This window comes from Trichosurus vulpecula, chromosome 5 (assembly GCF_011100635.1).
Source record: "Trichosurus vulpecula isolate mTriVul1 chromosome 5, mTriVul1.pri, whole genome shotgun sequence".
Classification (NCBI taxonomy): domain Eukaryota; kingdom Metazoa; phylum Chordata; class Mammalia; order Diprotodontia; family Phalangeridae; genus Trichosurus; species Trichosurus vulpecula.
In genome coordinates, this window is record NC_050577.1 from 258,210,195 (window position 1) to 258,236,507 (window position 26,313).

The 26,313-nt window shown below is 36.8% G+C and overlaps 1 protein-coding gene across 2 annotated transcripts in view; it reads right to left on the reverse strand.

Annotated features, from left to right (window-relative positions):
- Positions 1-19,189: 19,189 nt before the first annotated feature.
- Positions 19,190-26,313, reverse strand: part of USP15 (ubiquitin specific peptidase 15) — a 165,940-nt gene continuing 158,816 nt past the window's right edge. For both annotated transcript variants that reach the window (XM_036759129.1, XM_036759130.1), the window contains one exon: positions 19,190-21,121. In XM_036759129.1, coding sequence (XP_036615024.1) covers positions 20,936-21,121 — 186 coding nt within the window. In that variant the 3' untranslated portion in view covers positions 19,190-20,935. The remainder of the gene's footprint in view (positions 21,122-26,313) is intronic.

Consider the following 26,313-nt stretch of genomic DNA (forward strand, 5'->3'; position numbering starts at 1 on the left):
CAAACACAGAGAGAGACAGACACAAAAAAAGAGACAGAGAGTCACATGGAGACAGAGAGACATAGAGAGATAGAGGCAGACAAGACTGAGACACAGAGACAGACACAAAGAAACAGGGACAGAGAGATACAGAAAGACAGAGACAGAGAGACATACAGAGATAGAAAAAGACAGAGACAGACAGTGAGAGACAGAGATAGAGAGATAGAGACAAAGAGAGACAGCAAGAGACATGGAGAGACAGATTGAGATAGAGACAGAAAGAGATTGAGACAGAGGGACAAAGACAGAGAGATAGAAAGGGGAGGGAGGAAGGAAGGGAGAGAGAGAGAGAGAGAGAGAGAGAGAGAGAGAGAGAGAGAGAGAGAGAGAAACAGAGACAGAGAGAGAAACAGAGAGAGAGTTAGTTTGGTTGGGAGATATGGGTGAGTCAATGAAAAAGAGGGAGAGAGTTGTAGTGAAAGAGAATGGTAGTCCACGAATACCTTTGCAGTAGTCACCCACAGGGGTGCTCTGATAAATGATTAATAATTGGCTCTTCAAAAAAAAAGTACCCATGACACATTTTGAAGTTTAGTCTGCATTATGATTTTCTCCATCACTTTCTCTAGGCAATCAACAAAACAATAAATCCAGCCCTGATTTGTAGTGTTTGACAATTTCCAAGGTATAAATGCACGCACTGAAAATTTCAGAATCTCTCAGCAGCCTGGGGGAGCTTGGCCACTGCGCCGATCTGCTAGGATAATGGTACTTTAAAAACAAAATACATGGTTTTATAAAAGAAAAATATATACACAAGTATATTTGTGAGGTGAGTGAACAGAAAGGGTTACAGAAGAGGTAACGAATAAGCTGTTGTGATTGGAGTTTTGAGAAATACTTTTAAAGTATAAATCACTGTGAATATATGCTCATTTGGTTTTGTTAATACTAAAAGCATAATCAATTATTAAAAAATAAAAGCACGATGACATCATGCATCTCAGAGAACCATAGTTATCTAAACTTCTATTTTAAAATTAAAGTCATTTCTGAGATATCCTAAATTAGATCATTGTGATATAGAGTGTGCTGGTGCATGTGTATGTGAATGTGTACACACACATATGCATGCAGACACACACACGCAAATCAAGGAGTTAAAAAGCATATGGAGAGCATGTATATTTCCCACTTTTAATACTGAGAATTACTCTGCTCTTTTGATGAATAATGCCTGGGACTCAATGAGTCATTAAATTGGCAAAAGGAATCTCAAGAGAAATTTGTAGTATGTAATTAACACAAACACACAGAAGAGCTTGATTGCAATAGACACTCCTCCAAATATCATTAAATGTTTGCAAGTGCTCATGAAGTGTCTTTAAAAGAAGGCAAACAAAGTATAAACAAATCTGGGAAAAATTACGCTTTACCACTCTGACAAAAAAGAATGATGCTAGCATATAGTGATACTATATGTGTGTGTGTATGTACTTGATATAGGGCAGCTAGGTGGTATAGTGGATAGCGAGCTGGGTCTGGAATCAGGAAGACCTGAGTTCAAATCTGGCCTCAGACACTTACTAGCTGTGTGACTCTGGGCAAGTAGCTTAACCCTGTCTGCCTCAGTTTCCTCATCTGTAAAAGGAGCTGGAGAAGCAAATGACAAACCACTCTAGTATCTTTGCCAAGAAAACCCCAAATGGGGTCATAAAGAGTTGGACACAACTGAAAATGACTAAATAACAACAATAAACACTTTATATGTGTATGTTCATATATGCATAGATGTGGGTGTATACACATTCACATACATTGTTTACTAATCAGTGCATTTTGTAAACCAACCAATGCATTACTTGGAACATAGCTCTCTCATTTATAAAAGAAGCATAATATTAGACTGGGAGTTTCTTGAGTGCAAGCATTTTTTCTCTTTTTTTTTTCTCCCAGAGCTTAGTTGGAGGTATGAAGGCACATAGTAGGTGCATAATAAATGCCTGTTGAATGAATAAATGAATAATTATGTGTAAATAAAACCTAAGAGTTATTTTGCACTGAACTGTATTCTGCCTTGTATCATAGCTACTTTGTATACGCATCTTTTTGTTTCTCATCTTTTTGCTTTGCTTTGTTACTGTTTTTTAGAGGCAGCTAGTGGCATAATGCAGACAATATTGGATTTGGAGTCAGGAAGACAAATTCAAAACCTGCCTAAGACACTTTTCCCTCAGCCTTAGTTTCGTCATCTATGAAATGACTGTAATAACAGCACCTCCCTCGCAGGGTTGTTGTTTGTAAGCATCAAATGTGATAATATATGTGAATAGCTTGGCAAACTTTAAAGCACTGTATAAATGCTAGCTATTACTATTATCTCCCCCTTATGCACGATTAATTTGAAGCTCCGTTAAAATAGGATCTGTTTTTACATTTCTCTCTGGAGTGCCTAGCTGAGTGCTTTACATATGATAGGTACCCATTGATTTGAATTGAATTAAATCCTCCCATTGTACTCAACCCAACTTTTCACAGAGCTACCAGACTGATATTCCTAAAATGCATCCTGGGCCATCTCCAGTCATCCTGGTGAATATCAGGCCACTGGACCCAGATGGCTCTGGAGGAGAAAGTGAGGCTGGTGAACTTGCACAGCTCTCCCTCACTCAAAACAAAGTCAACTGCAAGTCATGACATCATTTCCCTGGTGTCATGGTCCTCTTCGAAAATGAAGGACAAACACAACAACCACTTCCTTAAGTATAGGTCTGACTATGTCATTCAGCAGCTCAAGATGCTCAAATGGCTCCCATTTGCCTCTAGGATAATGTACATAATTGCTTTTTAGATCCTTTAATAATCCGACTCTTCAGAATATCTCAGTCAAACTAGCCTAGCTGTTGTTCTTCATACATGACATTGAAACTCCTGTCTCAGTCTTTGCACAAACTATCACCCTTACTTTCCTCTTCACCTCCACCCCCATAGAATCCATAGCTTCTTTCAAAGTGGAAACCCACCCAGATCCTGGCAGTTGCTAGTTCCACCCTTTGTCCCCCAGGAAGTTGCTTTGTAACTGCAGTGTACATATAAGTGTTTCACTTCTATATTTACAAACTCCAAAATTCCTTTATCTTACCATAATCTTTTATCATTCCAACTTTCCCTATACTTTACAACTCCCAGCCCTTTTCTTTATCACCACCATGATTTTATCCTCTCTAGTTCTCTGTTCTTTCCCAGGTCATGATCCAGTAGATACTGGCTACACTTTCCTCTCTTTTCTATCAGGTCTACCCCTTGGTGAGACAATGTAACTCTACTTTATCTTCTACTCTCAAATCCCTTGTCCTCTTCTTCTATTTGTGATCATATCTTGCCAAAACCCAACCTTCGATTAATTCCATCAGCCACCTCCTTTTTTTTTCTTCCTTACCTATGTGCTGCTGAATGAAGTTAGAGGAAACCACAAAAATGTTCTGTGTCCACTATAGATTTATGCTAGTTAATCTCAGGTGGGACCTCATAAGCAGGTAAACCCTCTCTTACTCCAGAATCAACTTGATATCCTACTCTTCACATCACACTTCAAATCTCTTTCTTAAAGCCTCTTACAGACTTTCTCCCTACTCTATCAGCTGAGAACCATGCCTCATAACTCAACAAAATATTGAGGCCACTCACTATTAGTTTCCTTTTCTACCTTCCTCCTTAACTCATATTATTCAGATATCTTCACCCCCCACACTATCCTTTCTACAAGAATGAACCCTTGATTTATTTCCTCCTCTTTTTCATTTTTTAATTTTTTTTTATTAGCAGATTACCCTCTCTACTATCCCTTTTTTATCTTCAATCTCTCCTGGTTACCTAAAAACACTCCTGTGTCTCCCTCATTCAAAAAACAAAACAAAACAAAAAAACCCTCCCTTGATCCTACCATTTCCATTAGCTGTCCTCTAATATCTCTCTTCCCCTTCTGGGCTAAACTTGAAAAATCTGCTTCCACTTGGTATTGTCCCATCCTCTCCCCTCACTCTTGTATAAGCCCTCTGAAATCCAGTTTCCAACTCCATCATTCAACGAAAACTGTCCTCTCTAACTATTTGATGATCTCTTAATTGCTGAACTCTATGGCCCTTTCTCCGTCTTCATCCTTGACCTTGCTATAGCATTTGACACTGTTGATCACTTTCTCATCCTGTAGACTCACTCTTATCTAGATTTTAGGAACCACTCTCTTGGTTCTCTATCTGTCCAACCAATTCTTACTTCCTTCACTAGTTCTTCATTTATGTTGTAGCCAGTGTTCCTGGGTGCTCCCCAAAGCTCTATCCTGAGCCTCTTCTCTTTTCCCTCTATACTGTCACTTGGCCTCGTCAGCTTTAATGGGTTCCATTGTCATTTCTCTATGTATGATTCTCAGATCTACATATCTTCCCCCAGTCTCTCTCCTAAGCTTACCTTAAGATATCCAAAATCCACCTGGAGTTTTATGCAAAGAATTAAGCCCCCAGTTATGATAACAACTTTTGTTTTGTACACATTGAGTTTAAGATGTTCATGGAACTTCCTATTGGAGAAGTGCAATAGAGAGAGATGCAAGACTAGAGGTCAGCAGACAGGTTAGGACTGCATGTATAGGTATCTACATTGAAATGATAATTAGATCCATGGGAGTTGATGAGATCACCAAGAGAGAAAGTATATATAGAGAAAAGGGGCAAAGCCTTGTTGTGGGGGGGATACTCAGAGTAACAGGTGTGACCTGGGTGATAATCTAGCAAAGGAGAACAGGGAATGGACAGACAAGTAGGAGGAGAGCCAAGAGAAAGCAGTGTAACTAAAATCTAGGGAGGAAAGAATGTCTCTAGGAGTAGAAGATTTCCATTCAGATCTTCCCATGATAACCAGGATAGAATTTCCTGAAAGGGCCCTTATTGGTACTAGCTCCCAAGAACCTTTGATGTCCTTTCCCTTGGTAATCTGTCTCTTGGAAAATGAAGTGTCACATTAGGTGTACCCTGGTATAATTCCTTACATCTAAGTAGGTTGAGGCTTTAAGGTTAAAGGGCCCTTTACTGACCAAACCCTGGATGTTGTTTCGGTTTACCAGACCCAAAGCTCCTTCTGGGAAAGGGTGTTGCCATTATTCTCCCATCTAGCAAGGGGGGCAGGCTCTGTGGCTTTGACACCGTGTTCAGAGTGCCTGTTTGCATCGATAACCACGCTTACTCAGCTGTCCTGATCTGCCACTCAAATTTCACCAGTTTATCTGCCCATGCCTGTATAGGGGTGTGGTGGGGGACACCCAGAGGTCAAGCTTGATGCCATTTGGGCAAGTTCTTTTCTAAAGGTTCTCTAATTTCCATGAGGTGGGTTGGCTAAAGGCAATAGCAGACTGACTAGAGGGGTGGACAGCCAATAGGAATCTAGTCTATCAGACCCATCACTTTCAGGAACTTCAATGCCCTACTCCCCAACTTGCTGCAATGGGAACTCATTTATGGGGCCAGGTATATACAGCTTTCCATCTTAGCCATCAAAAAAAAAGACAAACTATGGTTCCCATCAAGGCTGTAAAAATAATTTTGTAATCTATAATTTCCCCAAAATGATGGAACTCTGTTGCAGGAAGAACCTCCAGGTTGCCCTCATTATACCACAGTCTGATTCATTAGGCTCCTGTTTAAACTTCTGCATCTTTTCAAGGTTCTTGGTGGTAAAAGCCTGCTCATCCTTTGTGCTCTTCACCCTCTGAGAGGTTGTAATAGGGTAAGCCTGAGGCTCTCAGTACTGGGCCAGATCCCCAGTCTTCATCTTCACCCATTTCCATTCTCTTATTTTATAGCTCTTATCTCAGTAAGATTCAACACATATTTCAACAAGACCTTGGGGCCAGAGACCGTACTTCCCACCTGTAGTTTACTGGTTTCCACCCCATTTATTGCTGTTGTCCAGTGGTGTCTGACTCTTCATGACTCCATTTGGTGTTTTCTTGGCAAAGATACTGGAGTGTTTTGCTATTTCCTTCTTAAGCTCATTTTACAGATGAGGAAACTGAGGCAGATTTAAACCCAAGATCATACAGCTGGTAAGTGTCTGAGGCCGAATTTGAACTCAGAGAGATTAGTCTTTCTGACTCCAGGCCCAGTGCTCTATCCGCTGCACCATCTGGCTGCACCTTCTCCCCCATTGGTATCCTTTTTCATATTGGTTTTTACCAAGTCCGCTGGACACCCCTCTGTCCTCATGGTACAATCCTTAGAAGCAAAGAATTCTATTTCTAGTTGTTGAATGCAGTAGGTCAACTTATTTCCACTTTCTTTATGCTAACAACCCTTAACTGAATTGTCCTTTTCCTACTTCAACCAGCATGTCAATTATGACACCATTTCCATCGAATCCTGCCCTCTACACCAAAATGTTGTAAGTTAGGCCAGACTCAGGTCTGGTAGTTCAGGTTCAATACAGAAATGAAATGAGACACTCATAGTCTATCTAATAGTTAACAAAAAGAGGCTTCCTTATTCACAGCAGGCTTAGGGAGATGTGGCTCCACCCCTTCTTATCTTTAAAAATATCATAGCTCAAATATAAAAAAAAAACCATTTTCATGTACACTGTAGAACAGAAAAAGAGGACTGTATCTGAAAATACGAATCTCTATGTCATACCACTAACTTTTAAGGATGTATATGTGAACTAAATTCCATGCTTTACTTTAAAAAATGATGCTGTCTGTGCTCCCTTGTGAATTTCCTTATAATCTTTTCTATAAATCTTAAAAAAATGTTTTAATGACCTTCTATTTTCATCATTATTGCTAACCTCCCCTCCCCCAATTAAAAATTTAAAGAAAAAGGCCTTAATCAAATAAAACATAATTGATAGTGGCCATGTCAAGAAATGTTGTTTCTTCTCTGCCCACTGAATTTGTTACCACTCTGTCAGAAGACATGGCTGGTCATTACATTGTACTCTTAAATTTTTCAAAGTTGTTTTTCTTTACAGTATTTCTATCCTTTTATCAATTGTTCTCCTGTTTTTACTGGCATCCCTATAATACCCCTGCCAGAAAGCCATCCCACATAATTGACAGTATTTTTTAAAAACAAACAAAACAAAAAAGAAAACAAAAAGAGAAATGAATATAACCAATTAATATATTGAAAAAGTTCAAAAACATGTGCAATGTGCAACACCTATGGATCTCCCAAATCCATGAAGGGGTGGCTTGAGAGGATACATCTTTTTTTTCTAACCATGCTTATTTTTCATAATTTTGCCACATTCAAAATTAATTAATTAAGATGTGTGTGTGTGTGTGTGTGTGTGTGTGTGTGTGTGTATTCTTTCCATTTACATAATTATGGTCATTTTGATATTTTTTTCTTGGCTCTGCTTATTTCACTCTGTATCAGTTCATGTAGATCTTTCTATGCTTCTCTGTATTCATCACATTCATCATTTCTTACAGCACAATAATATTCCATTACACTCATGCATGACAATTTGTTTAGCTATCCCCCCTATTGCTGGGCATCTACTCCCCCCATCAATTATTTGCTATAGAAAAAGTTCTGCTATAAATATTTGGGGGTATATAGGGACTTTCTTATTGTCAGTGGCTCCCCTGGGATGTAAGCCTTGTAATGGAGTGTCTGTGTCAAAAGAGTATGAATGTTTTAGTCACTTTATTTGCATACTTTCAAATTGCTTTCCAAAATAGTTGTGTTAGTTCACTATTCACCAATGTACCTCACTTCTCACAACCTTTCCAACACTGACTGGTACTATCTTTTGCCACCTTTGACAATTTGCAAGGCGTGAGGTGAAACTTCAGGGTTGTTCTGATTTGCATTTCTCTTATTATTAGTGTTTTGGAGCTTATTTCATGTGGTTGTAAATTCTTTGCAATTCTTTTGAGAATTGGCTTTTCAAAATCTTTGAGTGCTTATCAGTATGAATGGCGATTGGTCATACATACACACAAATTTATCTGTTAATTGTTCATATATATTGGCTACTAAACCTTATCGGAGAAACTTGATACAAAGATTTTTTTTCTGCTCAACTGTTTCCCTTCTTATTCTAGGTGAATTAATTTTGTCTGTGTAGAAGCTTTTCAGTTTCATGTACTCAACGTTATCTTTTGTAATTACCTCCATCTCTTGTTTGGTGAAGAATCCACCTTCCACCCATAGCTATGAGAGGAGAATGATGTTTCTCTTCTAACTCTTAAAAAATAGTATAATCTTTAATATTAGGGTCAAATATTCATTTAGAAGTTGTTGTGGAATATGGTGTAAGGTACTGGTCCAAACCCAATTTCTGGCAGACTTTTACAGTTTTTCCAGCAGTTTAAAGAAAAATCAAATAGGAAGTTCTTTTCTGAGTAATTTGATTATTTTTTATCAAACACGGAATTGTTGAGTTCCAGATTCTTGCTTCGGATTCTCCCTTACCTTTTCTTTTCTATTTTTCTAAACCAATACCAGATAATTTTAATGACTGCTACTTTATGATGAAGTTTGAAGTCTGGAATTGCTTTTCCTTTTTTGGCCCTACCTCTTTTAATGATTTCCATTCATGTTCTAGATTTTATAAAAATGAATTACTATTTATCAAGTTTTAGAAATTATCCCATTGATAATTCAAATTGTATAGCACTAAAAGTATAGATTAATTTTGGTAGTACTGTCATTTTTATTATAGCATGGTTTAGTCATGAGCATTGATATTCCTTCAGCTATTTAAAATGTTATTTCTCTAAGGAGCATTTTGTAATTACTAGTTCTAGGTTGTTTAAATCAAATTGGACTTATTTTCACTGATACGATAGGAAAAAAAGAATATCCTTTAAATCAAATATCAGACTGATGGACATAGTTATCCATTCCACTGAGGATATAATGCCACCTATATTTTAGGATTGTTGGGAGGATCAAATGAGATACTCCTAAGTATTTGCTAACTCCAAAATATTTTGCTAACTTTAAAGTGCCATACAAGTGTTTGACATCTTTGGTAGATTGATCCTCAAATACTTAATGGATTCTGTAGCTATTTGGATTTCCCTATTATTCCTCTTAGATTTTTATATTATTATATAGAAATGCAATTGATTTTTGAGTTTGTCTTTTGTAGCCTGCAACTTTGCTGAAGCTATTAACTTGATTAGTATCTTTGCTGATTTCCCAAGTAGGGCATTATATGATCAGGAAATGGGGATAATTTTATCTTCTCTTTACCTATCTTTAGTTTCCTTCTTGTTTTATAGTTGTTACTATCATTTCCAGAACTATATCAAATAATAGCAGGGAGAGTGGACATCCTTGTTTTACTCCATTTATTGGAAAAGGTTCTGGTGTATTCCCATTGCATATGATACTAGTTTGCTTTTAGATACTTTTTATATTAAAAAAAAGGCCTCTCCATGTATAAATTAGTGTTCAACTTTGTCAAAGGCTCCCCCCCCCACCATCTAAGAGAAAAATACAGTTTTAGGGATCTTTTTGTTTAAAATTATTATATTATTTTTCTAAAACTTTGATAGAATTCTCCTTTGAATCCATCAGGACCAGCCTGTTTCTCTCCACCCCCTCCATCCCCACCCACTGGCAGTTACATTTAGTTCTATTTCCTTTTTTGATTTTTCAAAAATTATTTTTATTGTATTAAGATCTTTATTTAATCTTTGTCAGTTTGGGTATTTTGTATTTTTTTTGACAATTTTTTAAAATTTAGTTTTCAGCATTGATTTTCACAAGAGTTTGAATTACAAATTTTCTCCCCATTTCTACCTTCCCTCCCACTCCAAGATGGCATATATTCTGGTTGCCCTGTTCCCCAGTCAGCCCTCCCTTCTGTCACCCCACTCCCTTCCCACCCCCTTTTCCCTTCCTTACTTATGGGGAAAGATAAATTTCTACGTCCCATTGTCTGTGTATCTTATTTCCTAGTTGCATGCAAAAACTTTTTTTGTGTGTGTTTTTGAACATCTGATTTTAAAACTTTGAGTTCCAAATTCTCTCCCCTCTTCCCTCCCCACCCACCCTCCCTAAGAAGTCAAGCAATTCAACATGGGCCACATGTGTATCATTATGTATAACCCTTCCACAATACTCATGTTGTGAAAGACTAACTATATTTTGCTCCTTCCTAACCTATCCCCCTTTATTGAATTTTCTCCCTTGACCCTGTCCCCTTTAGAAAGTGTTTGTTTTTGATTACCTCCTCCCCCATCTGCCCTCCCTTCTATCATCTCCCCCACTTTTTTTTATCTTCTTCCTCCTTTTTTCCTGTGGGGTAAGATACCCAATTGAGTGTGTATGGTATTCCCTCCTCAGGTCAAATCCAATGAGAGCAAGATTTACTCATTCCCCCTCACCTGCCTTCTCTTCTCTTCCTACAGAACTGCTTTTTTCTTGCCACTTCTATGTGAGATAATTTACCCCATTCTATCTCTCCCTATCTCCCTCTCTCAATATATTCCTCTCTCATCCCTTATTTTGATTTTATTTCTTTTAGATATCTTCCCATCATCTTCAACTCACCCCATGCCCACTCTCTCTCTCTCTCTCTCTCTCTCTCTCTCTGTGTATATATATATATATATACATACATACACACTCACATATACATATATATATACATAAATATATATATATAAATATATATATATATATATATATATATATATATATATATATATATATATATATATGCATATTCCTTTCAGCTGAGGTCTCATGAATCATACACATCATCTTTCCATGTAGGAATGTAAACAAAACAGTTCAACTTTAGTAAGTCACTTGCAATTTCTTTTTCTTGTTTTTTTTCTTGATTACTTTTTCATGCTTCTCTTGATTCTTGTGTTTGAAAGTCAAATTTTCTATTCAGCTCTGGTCTTTTCACTGAGAAAGCTTGAAAGTCCTCTATTTTATTAAAAATCCATATTTTGCCTTGGAGCATGATACTCATTTTTGCTGGGTAGGTGATTCTTGGTTTTAATCCTAGCTCCATTGACCTCCGGAATATCGTATTCCAAGCCCTTTGATCTCTTAATGTAAAAGCTGCTAGATCTTGGATTATTCTGATTGTGTTTCCACAATACTCAAATTGTTTCTTTCTGGCTGCTTGCAGTATTTTCTCCTTGATCTGGGAGCTCTGGAATTTGGCAACAACATTCCTAGGAGATATCTTTTTGGGATCTATTTGAGGAGGCGATCGGTGGATTCTTTCAATTTCTATTTTGCCCTGTGGCTCTAGAATATCAGGGCAGTTCTCCTTGATATTTTTTTGAAAGATGATATCTAGGCTCTTTCCTTGATCATGGCTTTCAGGTAGTCCAATAATTTTTAAATTATCTCTCCTGGATCTATTTTCCAGGTCAGTGGTTTTTCCAATGAGATATTTCACATTGTCTTCCATTTTTTCATTCCTTTGGTTCTGTTTTGTAATATCTTGTAATTTCTCATAAAGTCACTAGCCTCCACTTGCTCCAATCCAATTTTTAAGGTATTATTTTCTTCAGTGGTCTTTTGGACCTCCTTTTCCATTTGGCTAATTCTGCCTTTCAGGGCATTCTTCTCCTCATTGGCTTTTTGGAGCTCTTCTGCCATTTGAGTTAGTCTATTTTTTAAGGTGTTGTTTTCTTCAGTATATTTTTCAGTATTTTTTTGGGTCTCCTTTAGCAAGTCATTGACTTGTTTTTCATGGTTTTCTTGCATCCTTCTCATTTCTCTTCCCAATTTTTCCTCTACTTCTCTAACTTGCTTTTCCAAATCCTTTTTGAGCTCTTCCATGGCCTGGGACCAGTTCATGTTTTTCTTGGAGGTTTCTGTTGTAGGTTCTTTGACTTTGTTGACTTCTTCTGGCTGTATGTTTTGGTCTTCTTTGTCACCAAAGAAAGATTCCAGAGTCTGAGACTGAATCTGGAGGTGTTTTTGCTGCCGGGCCATATTCCCAGCCAACTAACTTGACCCTTGAGTTTTTCAGTGGGGTATGATTGCTTGTAGAGTGAAGAGAACTATGTTCCAAGCTTGGGGGGATGCTCCAGCTCTGCCACACCAGCACTCCTCCTTCCCCAAGAACCCCCAACCCAGACTGGGCTTAGATCTTCAGCAGGCTCTGCACTCCTGCTCTGATCTGCCACTTAATTCCTCCCACCAGGTGGGCCTGGGGCCAGAAGCAACTGCAGCTGTAGTTCTGTAGCTGCCCCACCTCCTCTGCCCCAGGGGTGGTGGCTGAACCGTGAACTCCTTTGTAAACTCTGTCACAAGCAGCTTTTCCCACTAATCTTCTCTGTTGTCTTTGGTGTTTGTGGGTTGAGAAGTCTGGTAACTGCTGCAGCTCACTGATTCAGGGCGCTAGGGCATGCTCTGCCCGACTCCTGGTCTGGTTGGTGTGAGCTGGCCACGCTGGGCTCCACTCCGCTCTGCTCTGCTCCCAGCTCCGTGTGGGATAGACCTCACCCAGAGACCATCCAGGCTGTCCTGGGCTGGAGCCCTGCTTCCCTCTGCTATTTTCTGGGTTCTCCAGTTCTAGAATTGGTTCAGAGCCATTTTTTATAGGTTTCTGCAGGGGCTCGGCGGGGAGCTCACGCTAGTCCCTGCTTTCCAGCTGCCATCTTGGCTCTGCCCCCTATTTTGTATTTTTTAAAGTGTTCTATTTTATCTTCTCAGTTTTGTTCATATAATTGTGCATAACAGATTCTGATTAATAATTATTTCTTCTGGTTTTGTTGTGATTTCACCTAGCTTTTCTATTTTGTTGACTTTCTGCCTTCCTTTTTTTTGGGGGGGGCAGGACAATTGGGGTTAAGTGACTTGCCCAAGGTCACACAGCTAGTACATGTGTCAAGTGTCTGAGGCTGGATTTGAACTCAGGTCCTCCTGACTCCAGGGCCGGTGCTCTACTCACTGTGCTGCCTTCCTTTTAATCAGATTGGCTAAACACTTATCAATTTTATTAGTCTTTTCAAAGAATTAGTTCTTAGATTATCATTTCTGTAGTCTTTGGGCTTCCAGTTTATCTATTACTTTTTAATATTTCCACTTTTGTTCTCATTTTAGGTTTGTTAGCTAATTAAAAAAATTCATAATCAGTTCATTCTCTTCTCCTATTTTGTTAATGTGTTTAAGGGATATGATTTTTGCCCTGAGGACAGCTTTAGTTGCAGCTCAGAAATTTTAATATACTGTTTGAATATTATAATTTTCATAATTATTGTTTCTATGATTTGTTCTTTGAGCCCACTTAGTATTTACGATTTTATTGTTATCTCCACATGAGTTCGTGTCCTTTGTTTATGGTCCTTGAATTGGCTCCTATTTTTATTGTTATGGTCTGTAAAAGATATCATTTACTATTTCTGCTTTTTCACATTTGGTTGCCATATTATCTCTTTTCCCTAATACACAGTCAATTTTTTTTAAGAGTTCCGTGTGGTGCTAAGAAAAGTATATCCTTTCGAAGTCCCATTTAGAAGATGCCACAAGTCTTTTAACTCTAGTAGATCCAGCAATTTGTTCAGTTCCATATTTTCCCTTTTGTTTCTCTGTTAGACTTTTCCAAAATTGAGAGAGGGATATTGACATTTCCTATTACTATTTTGTTACTATGTCTTTGTGTAGCTCAGTTAACATTTCTTTTATGAATTTGGAAGATATTGCACTTGAAGCATATAAATTTAATTGACTTGTCTGTGGTTCATTTCAGTATAATGTAGTTTTGTTTATTACTTTTTGTTTTGAATGTCTTTGCTTTGTCTGACAGTATGATTGCAACCTGAGATTTTTTAGATTCACTGTATGTATAGCAAAAAATTTTTTCTAGCCCCATTTTTATTCTGTGTATGTCTTTGTTTTTCAAATGTTTCTTGTAAAAAAATAGATTGTAGGATTTTATTTTCTTATAAATTTGTCACTAATTTTCATTTTATTGGATTGCTTAATCCATTCATATTGAAATTGAGTTAGGTTAATATTTATCTCCATCTGTCTCTAATATTGTTCCCCACCCAACCCCAAAGTATGATTTCCTCCTCTTCCACTGTAAACACTGTATAATGTCTCTTCAATTATTTTAGCTCAATCTTTTTCTTTCTAACTCTTTTTTGGTTAAAGTGGCAAAAACAAGGGAATAACCAGATAGGAGTTTATAAGGATAAACTACTTATATTCTAATGGTGGATGAAGAAAGGCAAATGATACAAGAACCCTAATGTCATCAGGACAGTCCTAGAGCTAAATAAATGAGACAAATTGCCTAGGATTGGTTTTATTATGAATTGACAATGTTTAAGGAAAAGGGTGCAGAGAAAATCTTCATTAAGGGGAAAAAAAAGATGAAGGATAGGGTGAACTTATTATCTTTGTATCCCTAGTGCTTAGCACAGAAACTGGTACTGTGTACACTTAAAAAAATGCTTTTTGATGGATTATTTTACAATTTCTTGAAGTACAAATGTTCAAGTTTTTGTTTGATCATGGTTTTCAGGAAGTCTGCTAAGTCTTAAATGATCCTTCCTTACCTTGTTTTCCAAGTCAGATGTTTTGAAAATGTTAAAAATATATTTTGCCTCATTTAGTCCTTTGCTTCATTCTCTTTTTCTTATACTTGGATAAGATTTTTCCACCTTCTAAGTTATTTTCCTTTCATTTTTTTTCTACCCCAAACCTCAATTTATAATTTTAACACCTCTTGATTAATTTCTTCCAGCCATTCTTGTAGCTAAGTCACCTTATTTTCCCAGGTCCTACTTGTAGGTATTATGGACTTCCTTGTTCTGGATGACCTCACTTGGGTGTCACTTAACAAATAGCATTTCTTCTTTGTGTTCAATGTTTCTTCTGTTTACTTACATTTCCAGTGTGTTCTTGATTTGGGATGTTGTGATTAGGCTTTCTGGCTTTCTTGGATGTGTTGGGTAGGCCTTGATTGATCTTAACTTCATTGTAGTCTGGATGCCTCTGCTCCTGTTCATCCAGGCATAGCTGGCACTAGGGCCCCAGGCTAATCCTCAGTCCTTGGTTTCTGAATCTCCTAGTGATCTACTTAGGATTCTAACTTTGAGTAGAACCGTGCATGATCCCTAATTTGGAGTTGGTTTCATCGCACTCCAGTGAGATATTGGGAAATTAGATTGGTTTTAACTGTATGGCCCCTTGCCATTAGCACTTAGCTGCTGTTACCCTGTCAACTATTGTTTCCCAGTGCTCAAAGGAATGTATAATCGGGCTATCTTCCCATGAAGCGATCTTTGGGGACCTTTTCTGTCTTTGCTTCTTCTGACAAAATAGCTGGGGCTTCTGCTCCAGGTTCCTGATTAATAGAGCTCGTGATGGCATGTACATCCTCCTCCCCCCTTCCCCATGGCTGGCTTCAGATTAATTTATGGAAATGCTTATTAGCTTCTCCAGCACAGATCCCTTTTAGTGACCCTGGTGTGAACCGTTCAACCCACTTCTGATGAGCTTCGGGATATATTTTTGTGTAGTACTGGGCTGGATGAAAAATTTACTTCTGGATTAAAAGAAAAAAGTTCTTTATCATTCATTTTGAGGTTGCCAGGCATTGCTCTGGTTTATTTCTTAAGAGATGAGATTCTCTGTGATCTTTCAGACAGCCATCTTAACCAAAGATTTTCTGTGCTTTCTTTCTTAAAGAATTCTCTAAAGACTTTAGTCTACTTTGTTCTGGTTGACATAGAGGAAGCTGCTATCATTCCTCTTCATGTGGAGAACAAGGCTCCTCAGTTTTAGTTACAAACATTTTAATCTCACTTTTTTCTCTTCAAATTGGGTATGCTGCATGGTGAAGTTGAAAGAACACAGGATCTGGATTAAGAAGTCTTGGTTTCTAATTCCACCACTGACACTTATTACTAATGAGCAAATCTCTTTAACCTTGGTTTCCTCAAATGCAAAAAAGACTGGATTCTAAGGCCTCTGAGGTCCCTTCTAGATCTTCAACCCCATATACATAGATCATACTATTTGTGTAGGGTATATCAGTATCATGCCCACTTTAAATTAAGGTAAATTAGTGACTTAAGGGTCAGAATCATTTAGGTTAAAATGTTTTAGGATGCCACATTTGAATTTGACTTGTACCTTTTATAATTTCATTACTCTCCCTCAGGAATGATATTGGCTAAATGGATTCATTTTTACAGTTATTTTTCAAAATTGGTAGGGGTTTTATTTTCAAGATGCAACGAAGTCAAACCCAACTGAATTTTATTTCAATATTGAAAATGAGGAAATTCTTTAAAAACTGTACAAATGAAAGACGTCATTTCAATTGATAAAACATCATTTCATATCTTGGCTTTGCTATTTACTACCTGTGTGCCCTTGGGCCAAGTCACCTCATCTCCTGGATTGTTTCCTCAGTAAATACTGGTAAAATGAAGAGGCTGGATTACATGGTCTCCTTTTAATTCTAAATCTATGATCCCATGAAATATTTAAAATATTTGTGTATAATGAACAACACATCTTTCTTTTATGGCATTTCTATTAAAAATAACATGCAAATGAGATAAACACATTAGTTTAGCTACTCAGGAAATATATTTCCTAGAAACTTCTGAAAGAACTGACTTTCAAATTGATCTGAATTTTTAATATGCCAATAGGGTAAGGCTTTGTGATTTCCTCAGTACACAAAACTCAATATAAGAATTGTCTCCACTAAGGCATATTCAAACCCTTCCAATGGCCTTAGTTAATGTGTTCTATTGAGTTTCCTGAGGCACAAAGAGGTTAAATAACTGCTGCAGGTTCACACAAGGGTAGGAGGCAGGATTTGAATCCAGGTCTTGATTCCAAACTCAAATACTTTAACCTCCAGCTCCCAGCCCTAGTTTTAAAAAGATAGGCTACATTTCCTTAGAATTTAACTATAGGAAATCTAAAATTCTTGAACCTAGTTTTACTATAATTATTCATAACAATTTACTTTTCTCAACTCAGTTTTAAGTATTCTTTATTGCTATTTATGCAGTTTGTTTCAACATTCTTTGCTTATAGTAAAGAACAAAACATATTAAATGCTTACGAATGTATGAAAGGTCAATAAATTTCCAGCACAGAAGTAAATTCCTGAATTCAAATAATCATAATCAGTATATGTTTGAATATATTGCAAATGTATGAAAGCAAATATTCCCCACAATCAAACTTGATTATGTAATTTTAAACACTTAAGTTCTACAACTGAATGAAAGAGAAAAGTTAGTAAGAGTGTACATGAACAAAATTCACTTGGCTAATTTTCTATTCTTTGGTGGAACAGAGCTTTCAAAAGTTATAAGAAGAACAAATATAAATTATATTTTGAAAAAAAGTTGAATTTCAAATTTATTTGGATTAATTTACTTGTATTTTAGCCTGTGGAAGATTAATAAAGCAATAATAATGCAAGGCAACATAGCATATAACATAGAGATGGCCTAAGAGTCAAGAAAACCTGGGTTTGAGTCAACTTTGTCAGAAGTCACTTAACTTCTCAGTGCTCTAAGGGCTCAGTATTCTAAGACTCTTTAAATTATAGAAAAGGTTCTGACCCTCATTGGTAAAAGAACTGTCTCATTTGAGAGCTCCTAATACCAAGGCAATCACAGGTCTAGTTTCTATCTCTAGCCTAATAATGAAAAAAATAAGAAACAACAACAAAATCCTACCACTTCTCTCTTAATCTGCAAAGATTTTTGCAGCTTCAGAAATTAACACCTTTCTTCACTTTTCTTCCTGTTCTTCTGAGATTCTAGACCTTGGATGCCAGCACTTCCTAGATCACCCAGAAGTTCTTCACACTTAATTCATAAGGACAAATCTGGAAAGGGTAGGTTCCCATTCTGAATAACTAGAGTACGCTCCTGAAATCCTCTTATTTACTGGTTCATTTCTTCTAAGGCTTACCTCTGTTTTAATAAAGGGAAAGCAGGTAATTAGTGGGAAAAGCAGCAAGCCTGATTTTAAACTGTCCATATGGCTCACCATTCATTCATTGTTACAAATTAATGATTTTGCATTTAGGTGCCAGAAAACATGGATGTAAAATATAGGGTTACAAAAGAAACAATGATTTGTACAAGAAACATGAAATAAAATTTTAGAAACTCAATGACAATGAGGCTCCTTTCTAGAGATCAACTCCAGATACTTTAAAGTAACAACAACAACAAAAAATTAGGAACCTGAAATCTATTGTGGCATCACTTAATTTGCAGATATGGAAAAAAACATCTTATGTTGGGGAAACAGATGGAATCTAAAAGGGGGGGGTAATAAAAAACAGTTTTGGCTAAATTAAGCTACTTTAAAAAGAGGTCACATGCTTATTTCAAGCCGGAGACACTGTAACAAGCTAAGTCATTTGACTTCTTGTTAGGGTTTTAAAATACAAAGGTATTAACATTAATTTTTCTTTTAAATTAGAGGTTGTGTTTAAACTTTTGGTATTGCTTTAATTTCCCTTTTGTTAGCTAAAGGATAGGGGCAGATCGTCTCTCCTAAGTCTTAAAATTGCAGAGAAAGTACTGAGCCACACTGGTAGAGAGTTTCTACATATGAAAAGGAGGGTTAAGTTCCCATATGAGTGAAATCATAGGTCAAACCTCTATCCCTACAGTAATAATTTAAAACATTTAAAATTAGTTATAATGTGTTGTGGCATAATGAAAAGAGCGCTGAACTTGGGAGTTATTAGACCAGATTCAAATTCTGTCTCTGCCATTTACAATTGTGTTAGGACAGTTTTTACTTTCTTTATCAAGGTGTATAAAGTTGGGTTAAGTGACAAACTCTCTGGTCTTCAGTTTCACCTATAAAAAAGAGGGTTGGATTACTGTGATTCCACCCAATTTCAGATCTCTGGTCTTATGTGTATTTATCCTTGTTAAGATAAAAATTACAACCTAGGTGCAGAAAAACATAATTTTGAGTTTTTGTTTCTCTTTCAGAAAAATGGACTACTGTTAGTCTATTTTGCATCTGGCTCAAAATGGAGATGTTTAGTTAAAATTGGCCTTTATGATACGCCCTTGTTGGGAGGATGCATTTTTTGAAGCATTTCAAATAATTAAACTATAATTATGATATAATAACTAATGAATGGCATTTTGGTCACCTACCTATAAAATAAAAGCTTTTGTCAAAAGGTTCAGAGTAAGAAATGAAAGACTAAATAAGGCCTTGAATAGCTTTATTGAAATCTGTATAAATAAACATGCACATTTCAAATGTAAACTCAAGTGAACTCAAGTGCAGACAAAATTTTAACCTCTGTCATGCAGGAGGTTAGTTTACATTAGAAAAAAAAACAAACAAAAAAATCCAAAAAGCAGCTTTAAAATACCAGGATGAAACACCAGCTTTAATATCAAGGTATAAAGCAAAAGCCATGTTCAACATACCTCGTTTATCCTGGTCAAATGCATCTTTTCCCCCTCTTTTTAACTTTAATGCTAACATAAATAAATAATTTACCAAAATGTGCACTCACAGAGTGAACTTTTATTTACAATACACAATTTATAACCTATTGTATTTGATTAGTTCAAGTGAAGAACATCATACTTTTTGCTTCAATGACAGTGGGACACAAAGCAATTCCTCAGGTCATAGGTAGGTATGTGAAGTGTGTCCCAGCACTTAAAAGATTTCCTATTAAAGGCAGTATTGTATGCCAATCAACAATACATTCTTTCAACTAGATCAAAGGGAAAGCAGCAAATAAAAAAATGATTAAAATGTTCACACATATTTTTGGCATCCTGAATCCTTGAATGTGGTTAGCTAAATCAAATTCAAGGTTTGTATGCTTTATATGCTGTACAGGTTCTGACTCTGGAACATGCAAATGCCAATTCTCTTATAACAAGTTACCTTCTGAGAAAAGCTGTAAGGCTATGGTGAATTCCATCAGGAACACACAAAGAAAATTAACAGACCTACCTTTAAAGCCAATTTATCCATTAATGATTTAAAGGCAAGTATATGAAAAAAATCTCATCTATGCTTGATGTACAGTTATTACTATGGATATAGAATACTATTAAGTCTGACCTTATTTTATAATAATTGGGAGAGCTGAAAGTTGCCAAACTATGAAAAAATGGGGTAGAGAAAAATGAGCAGCACAAATTTAAATTTTGGACTGACACCAGATTAAAGTTATGCATTTCTTATAAGCAAGTTAAGAATTTTAATGTCTAAGTAATAGATCCAACAGCAATAAGGAATATTTGACTGAAAAATGACTTCATATGCAGTGAGAAATCTAGAGCCTGCTCCACAGCAGGAGTTAGATGAACATAATATTCTTGATTTTTAATGATACCACAAAGAATAACCTTTCTGAGCTTACTTCTTCCACCATGATTCAGTTTTTCTTAATAGGCCAGCTTGATTATCAGGGAAGACTTGAAAATTTGGTTTTCCAAGAAGAATACTACTACAGTATTTATGCTGCATTTATTAGTGCAGCTAAATAGCATAGTAGCCTAATATACATGAACAGTTCATCCAAAAACTAGGTTTAATCATTGTTTTCTTGCAGTATTATTAGAGTAAATTAATTGACCAACATCCACAAATTTAACATTTGTCATCAGTTAACTCACATCCAAAACAATTAAAGAAACATAATTCATCAAAACAGCAGCAAACTTAAAAGGGGTTTATTTGTGATTTCCTATATATATTTAGCTTGTAAATACAAGACTGTAAATGTATTAAGAGACAATTTCTGTTAAAGTTTTCATTGTGTTTCACTTCAAGTACTGCACAAGTTAAAATCTGATAAAGGATTTACATTCTCTTATTTGAAACTCCCCATCTCAGACTTCTGTTTTAATGTGGTGGGTAACTTCATTATTTCAACAGAAACCACCTGTAGGAAAGTCTCTCTCTTATGGCTTCTAGGACTTTCATTAGTTAGTGTGCATACAGTTTTCATTTTCTATATCATTGTCATTCTCATTACTATCTTCATCACTTTCTAATGGGATGCCTGTGGCAGCTGAAGCACCTTGTTTAGTTTCTCGGTCAAGGGGAAAAAAGCCAGTTCCACTGAAAGTGTCCTGTCTCTGGTAGAAGAGCACATATGCTGCTTTGGACTGTAGGAGCAAACAGACAGACACAGACAGACAGACAGACAGACAAAGAGTGTTAACATAATAATGATTTTCAGATGGTGGCTGATACGGGTTGAGAAGCAAGATGAAGTTAAGTAAGTGAATAGTATGTGACTTAATGAAGGTAGACAGGATAAAAAAATAACTGTTAACTGAGGCACTCAGAAGTACTTTAAAAAACATCTAATGGACTAAAACTTACCATTTCTAGTAATAACATAAAAAATACTGAGAGAGAAATCCTATTAACATAAATAAAAATTATTTCAGACTCACTACTATACCATCAAATTACTAAATAACAGAATTACATTGTAGATGTAATTAAGGGCAAATCAAAACTAGTTCAGATTTAGATAAAAACAGCATCTAAAATATGTACTAAATACTGATTATATACATATATAGCCCTTCCTAGGAAATTAAAAACTCAGAAAGCAAGCTGTACTTCCTGACCTAACAGAATTCTTTGAATTTTAGAACTGGAAGGGACCTTCCTGATCATCTACACCAACTCCCTCATTTATCCAAATGAAGGAATTGATGGCCAGAGATACAAAGTGATTTGAGCTGCCACATAGAGAGTAGATGATAAAGTCAGGAAAGCTAGAACTCATAGTGTTGCTCTATGATGCTTCAAGAAATATAAAACAAGAAACAAGGCAATGACGCATTACATCCCACTAATATATAGCATTTTTGGAACCAAATCCACTGAAAACCCTGGGTGACAAAGAAACACAAGAAGGACAGCAATATAAATCAAATTAGCAGATGTATTCTTTTAACTGTGTGATGCTTTCAATCAAAAAGCATCCTACCAATTGAAGAGAAAATTTATTATTTATTAGCCTCTATGTAAGTTACCATCAATCTCTTGATTGACGAATCTAATGGCCTCTTCTAAATCCTCACTGTTCTTGACATCTGTGCCACTTTTGGCACAACTGATCTCCTCTCTTCTGTTGGACAAGATGCTCTCTGGGTTTTGGTGACGCTGTTCCTTCCTGGTTCTCCTAACTTTCTCTATACTATTACTTACTTTTCTCTGGTGGATAATCATTGTCATATCCACTAACTGTGACTGAGACCTCTAGCATCTGACTTGGGTTCTCTTTTTGTCCTTTTTTCTTTCTCTACATTCTCTCACTTGGTAACCATCTCTTCAAGGCCCAAGAGGTAAATTTATACATCCTGCCCTAGTTTCTCTCTTGTACCTTAGTTTTGCCAATTGCTTAGTGGACATTTCAAAATGAGATGTGCCATATTCATCTTAAATGTGTTAAAAACTAATTGTTTTCTTCCCACAAATGCCCTACCTTCTAAACTTTCCTATTACTACCAGGGGTAGGACATCCTTGGTATCATGGTGTACTCCTCACTCTTCCTCAATCCACATACCTAATAAATTACTAACTTTTGTCATTTCCACACCTGGTCCCCTTCTCACAAAACCATCACCCTAGTTCAGGACCCTTTATCACCTCTCACTTGGATTATTGCAACAGCCTACAGGTTGGTCCCACTACCTCCTATCTCTCTTTATTCCAATCCATCCTGAATGCAACTAATAAAGTGATCTTCCTATGGCACAGGTCTGACCATGTCACCACCCACCTCTCTCTCTCCCCTAATCTATATTTTAGAGTCTCCCTATTATTCCTAGAATCTAATATGAACTCTTTTGTCTGGCATTTTAAACTCTTCACAGTCTGATTCCTTCCTATATTCCCATGCTTCTTATTAGCTTTTCCCCCTCTCTACAAACTCTATGGTTTGATCATAATAGTCCTCTTGGAATTCTTCAGGCATGGCACTCCATTTCCTGTCATCATGTCTTTGGCCTGGCTATCACTCAGGCTTGGCTTGTTCTCCTTCCTCACCTTCTGGAATCCCTCACTTCTCCTGAAACTCAGCTCAAGTGTCAACTTTTGCATGGTTTTTGCCAAGCTCCCTAGCTGCTAGCACTCTCTCTCCCCAAACTACCTCACACTTATTTTGTATATATTTTGTCAGTCAGAAGGTAGATTACTTGAGGCCACAAAATGTTTTATTTTTGTCTCTGTATCTCCAGGATGTAGATCTCACAAAATTTCTCCTATCTAGGCCAGCTTTTGACGACAATTTGTACATAGGAAACAAAAGATGTGCAGTCAGTACACAGTAGGATGTCAAAGAAGTTAAAGAACAAAGTTTTTAAAAGGAAGGGCCATTATGAAGTTAAGGAGGATAATCACTAAGAAAAGGTCCCTGGGGTTGAAGATTGAAATACCACTGTTTTACCATGGGGATATGTTTTAGAGTGAGGCAAAATAATAACAGGCAAGTTAAAAAAAAGCAAAACAGGAAGGAAGAATTAGAATCAAACAATCTCAATGATGCAGTCTTTAACAAACCCAAGAAAAGAAAACTTCCTATTTGAGAAGAACCGCTGGGAAAACTGGAAAACAGTTGAGCAGAAATCATATTTAAATCACCATCTTACACCACATGTCACAATATCCTCAAAGCAGAAAAGTCACTTAAAGGTCACATCATTAAAAAAAATATTCACCCAAAAAACTTGAAGATAACAAGATCAGGTACTTTTCATAGCTAGGGGCAAGGGCCAAGTTCTTAACCACACAAGGGATAGAATTTCAATTATGTGAAATGGAAAAACTTTTGCAAAAAAAAAAAAAAAAAAGAATGCAGTTAAGATTAGGAGGAAGCTGCTGACTGGAGTTAAAAAAACAAGTTTGATCTAAAATCCATAGAGAACTAACACAAGTACATAAGATCAAAAGCCATTCCCCAATAAATAAGTGGTCAAAGGATATGAACAGTTCTCAAAAGAATAATTACAAACTATAAAAGATGACTATAAATCACTAATAATAAGAGAGATGCAAATCAAAAACAACTCATGTTTTACATCTCAACCAGCAAATTGGTAAAGATGACACAAGTTGGAAAGAGTTCATGGTGGAGGTGCTGTAGAAAGGTAGGTGTGGTAATGCACGACTTCATTTGTGAAATGAATTGGTCTGATGAGAACTCCAGAAAGTGGATAAAATGTTCCTAACCTCCGACTCCATGATCCCTCCCTTAAGCATATATATCACAAGGAAGTCAAACACAGAAAAGTTTCTGATACAGCAAAATAGTCACAGCAGCAATTTCTGTGGTAGCAAAGAACTAGACAAAAAGCAGATGTCCACTGATTGGATAACAGCTAAAAAAACCCTGCTGGGCATCAATGTAAAGTGATAAACCATAAGAAGCGATGAATAAGAAATACTCAAAGAACCATGGAAAGACGTGGGCAAGCTGAAGAAGAGTGAAGCAAGCAGAGCCAGGAAAACAATGTACATAATGTTTGTAACAATGTAATAAATAAAAAGGCAGTGTGGTACAGTGGAAACAGCACTAACTCTAGAGTCAGAAAACCTGGGTTTGAATGTTGCTTCTGGTGTTCAATGGCTACGAGACCTTAGGCAAGTCACTTAATATTCATGGGCCTCAATTTCCTTATTTATAAAACGAGGGATTTGGCCTAAATTGGTCCTGAGGTCCCTTCCAGCTCTAGATTTGATGCTATGAATGAAAAACGAATTGAACGATGTATAATTATCAGGGTCACACTTGGCCTGGGGAGGGATGAAAAAGATTATCTCTTCTCTTCCAGGTAGAGCTGTGGGATCCGTGGATCTGGAATGTTACTGGTGGAGTCGGATTTCTTGATGTGTGGGTGAACTCTGCTAAACTGCGTTTTATTCTCTTTCGGTCCTGATTACAGGACATGGCTTGCTGGACAGAGGAGGGATCATTTGGAAATGAAGATGACGTAAAACAAACAAAAAATCAATGAAAAAGAAAGTCTTCATTGAGAAGGCAGGCTCAGTAGAAGGGGGAAGAAGCTAGACCCCTAAGGATGACAGGGTTTTTTGAACTGGAAGTGACCTTAGAGACCATCTACTCTAATCTACTCACTTTACAGATGAGAAAATGGAGGCCCAGGAAGACAGAACTGACTTGGAGGCACTGAACTGAATGAAAGGAGTAAAAACACGTATAAGTGTAGAATAACTTCTCTAGAAAAAGGGCCAGCAAATTACCACCTGAGGGCCAAATCTTGTGGCACAAGAATGGTTTTTACATTTTAAAATACAACTTGATTTAACAACGTAAAAACCACTCTTAGCTCTCATACAGTATAAAAGCAACCTGGTGGCATGAGTTTGCTGACCTCTACCCTAGAATTCTGGCAGGGAAGGAGAGAGAGGATGGAAGTACGTTGGAAGGATGGCTGGACTGAAGCAGATTTTTTAAGAATGAGAAATATATTTCTCTGATAACATCCTTTTACATCACTTTTGAATAATTCCTTGTTTTATGATGTGTTGCAGTCTGCTCATGGCCCCATAATCTTCTTTAAAGTTCTTTAAATGATCCTCAACTGTAATTCTTCTTGGACTATATTATTCCTTTGATTTGCAAATATACATCACTTGAATACAGGCCTGAAAAAGATGGGCCTTTGTTTTCAGGGAGCAGTTTGGGTTCATTAAAAGATTTCCCAAAGGCAATAAATACAGTTCACTCTCTTCTTATTCATATCTGGGTTTTTCTCACTATCTATTTGCAGTATCTGTCCAAGATACATATATACTGATAGATGAGGTCAACAGCTTGTTCATACAACTTGAAGAATAAAAACTACTTACTTATTTTAGCAGGTTATCAGAGCTTTATTAAGCAACTGTCCAAAAAGGAAAATCACTTTCTTTATGGGAGTGATTTTTTTTTTTCTGCTCAATGAATCTAATCATGTTAAATATAACAGCAAACAGGAAGAAACAGTACTATGGACTAGAGGGACAGACAGGAGGAGGGTCAGGACATCTGTTGAGTCTAGATTTTTTAATGTCTAGATAGAGGTGTCCTATAATAACACATAGACCGAGGCAAGGAAATGATTTTAAGGGTTATGTGAAGGTCATTTAATAGCTGGCCAGTTTATTCCTGGGTATGGGTATATACACTTTGAGGACAAAGGGGGAGAGAGAAAGGGTATTTGAAGCTACAGGAAAAAGAGTTTTAAAAGACAGTTCCTAAGGGAAAGCTGCCTTCCCTCTTCTTCCTCATCTCCTATCCTTTATCGCTTCCAAATCGTCCTCCTCCCCTCTTCCTCA